General features: G+C 38.6%; 1 protein-coding gene across 1 annotated transcript in view; it reads right to left on the reverse strand.

Annotated features, from left to right (window-relative positions):
• Positions 1-2500, reverse strand: part of LOC122267775 (uncharacterized) — a 49390-nt gene that overhangs the window by 706 nt on the left and 46184 nt on the right. Inside the window, exons 40-43 of the mRNA XM_086541897.1 lie at positions 2371-2500; positions 2074-2183; positions 1741-1834; positions 961-1021 (exon numbers count right to left, since the gene is read on the reverse strand). The exon at positions 2371-2500 is cut by the window's right edge and continues 24 nt beyond it. Of these exons, the coding sequence (XP_086398023.1) occupies positions 961-1021; positions 1741-1834; positions 2074-2183; positions 2371-2500 (395 nt within the window). The remainder of the gene's footprint in view (positions 1-960; positions 1022-1740; positions 1835-2073; positions 2184-2370) is intronic.

Here is a 2500-nt window from a genome sequence, read left to right on the forward strand (position 1 = left end):
ATACAAACAAACACCTTCTCTCTCTCTCTCTCTCTCTCTCTTTCTCTCTCTCAGAATATAGTTAAATATCTATAAACTTCAAGGGCAACGGTAGAAAAAAAGGATTTGCATACATTGATACTATGAGGTATATGCATTTTGGATACAACTCTGAATGCATGTCATTAATTACCTGCGAACTGAAACTCCGCACCTTTGAGTAGAAAATTAACTAATGAAAGTCGGAGAACGAAAAGACTATAGGACTAAAGAACGAAAAAGACCAATTGACAACGGGGATTGAATCGTCTACTATCATTTTATTTAATTACCTTTGAACGCAAAGATGGTTCCTCAAGCTCTTAGTCACCAATGAGTCAGTTAGTAGGCCTATCTGACCTAACTGTTTGCCGTTTTCCTTGACGTTTTGGTGAAAAAAAGTTTTCATCTCTATTACTGATTTTATCATTACTGTTATTGTTATTACCATCGAGATTGTTATTATTGTTACAATGACGGTAATAACGACAATACGAGTAATAAAGATAATAACAATTCGCGAAAATTCAAGGAATGAGGTAATCAGGTGAGGGCAATACGAGTAATAAAGATAATAACAATTCGCGAAAAATCAAGGAATGAGATAATTAGGTAGGCCTACCAATAGGAATTTCTAGTGACATGAGTCTTTGTGGAGTCATCTATGCGTAGCAAAAGTAACGAAACAAAACCACGCAAGACAGTCCATATAAACGCGCACTCCCGTCTTCAATGAGTTAAAACTGGTGGCTGGCGGCATCCACCTCCCATCCCGTGCCTAGTCACAAAATAACTGCGGTCTCTGAAGCAAGCAATAGCTTCTGTAGTTTTAATTTGAGTGGAGCCAATGCATAACTTGTGTGGGTGTGGCAGAAACATGAAAGACTAGATACTACACACACATGCACACGTACATGCAAGCATACACATGCACATACTCACCACTCCACCGACTTCCTCAAGGGGGGAAGTGTCTTCATCCTCTCTCCTTTTCATTATTGTTCTGTGAAAGGAAGAAGTCTAAACTGATTTCCTTCGTAAGATTTTTACTGAAATTTGAAATCGATATGTCATGTCATCTTTAATCTCACTTTTTACAATGATTTTACAATGGAATTATCTACTTATATAACTTATGATGAACTTATATGACTTACATTTAAACCTATCAACATGTTAATATGTAGACACAAACATATATATATATATACACGAACATTTGCATGTTTATATTCATAAGTATATCGAGACTCACCGGCTTATCAGTCATGGTGATTTTACGACAAAAAACCTTCCCATTTATATGATCTATTTTTAACCTACATAGCAAGGAAGCCAAACATCTACATCGACGCGCCAGATATAAAGGCTACAGGTATCAAAGCCAGATATTACTAGAGCAAGTGTAAGAGATAAAAGGTCCCAATAATCTATTTTTGCTATAATAAAGAATGTTGAATACAGAAGACACAAAAAAGTTTTGATTCATTAAAAAAAAACTAAAAACATAGTGAAAGTGATATCGTCCAAAGACAAAACGATAGTTAAATCACACAGAACACCAAGATGTGTATGGAGCAGCAAACGAGCCACACACCCCAACCTCAACCAGGAAAATGTTATATAATCATATCTATAGGCCTAGCAGTACACACGTGTTTCCCATTAGTGATGATTTTACAAGGAAACTCTGCTCTTATATGCACTGACAAGTAGACTCACTTAACGACTACGACCAGGAAGACGACAGCAACGACGAGGAGAACTCCGCCCACGACCGAGGCAGCGACCACTGGCGTGTTATTCGAGGGCGAATCTGTGTGGATAATAAATACAGGAAATTCATTGCAGAAGATAACGACACGAAGAAAATAATCACGGCGTTCATATGGGCATAAATGCTGAAGATGGAACTCTATGATATTTATCTGTTTTCTCTCTCTCTCTCTCTCTCTCTCTCTCTCTCTCTCTCTCTCTCTCTCTCTCTCTCTCTCTCTCTCTCTCTCTCTCTCTCTCTCTCTCTCTCTCTCTCTCTCCACACACATTATGGCGTACCTGCAATTGCCATCAGAGTGATGTTCTGGCAATTTCCGCAATGGTCCTTGTCTGCGCAGGGTTGAATGACCAAAACATTTCCAGTCATGTTATTTTCACGCAAATTTAATCTGTTTCGGGAAAAGATAAACGTGTAAATATAACATGATATATATATGAAAGATTGAGTGCTACGACATCCTTCAATCATAAAGATCAAACTTTTATCTCTTGATACAAGTAGTACCACTAGTACCGCCATCCTCCACGTAGCCAAAAAAAACTCCCAAAACAGACACAAATTCCTTCAGGACTCACGACTCCTTGTTTATCATCGCTGTGAACCTGATGGAGGAGAGGGTGCTGTCGGTATACAAAGTCACGTTGTAGAGCTTAGCTTCTTCCACCTCAGCCCAAGACATTGTCACTTCCTTGTCTCCAGGCGCGA

The sequence above is a fragment of the Penaeus japonicus genome, unplaced genomic scaffold (assembly GCF_977035675.1).
Source record: "Penaeus japonicus unplaced genomic scaffold, GWHDUDI00000001_assembly GWHDUDI00000011, whole genome shotgun sequence".
Classification (NCBI taxonomy): domain Eukaryota; kingdom Metazoa; phylum Arthropoda; class Malacostraca; order Decapoda; family Penaeidae; genus Penaeus; species Penaeus japonicus.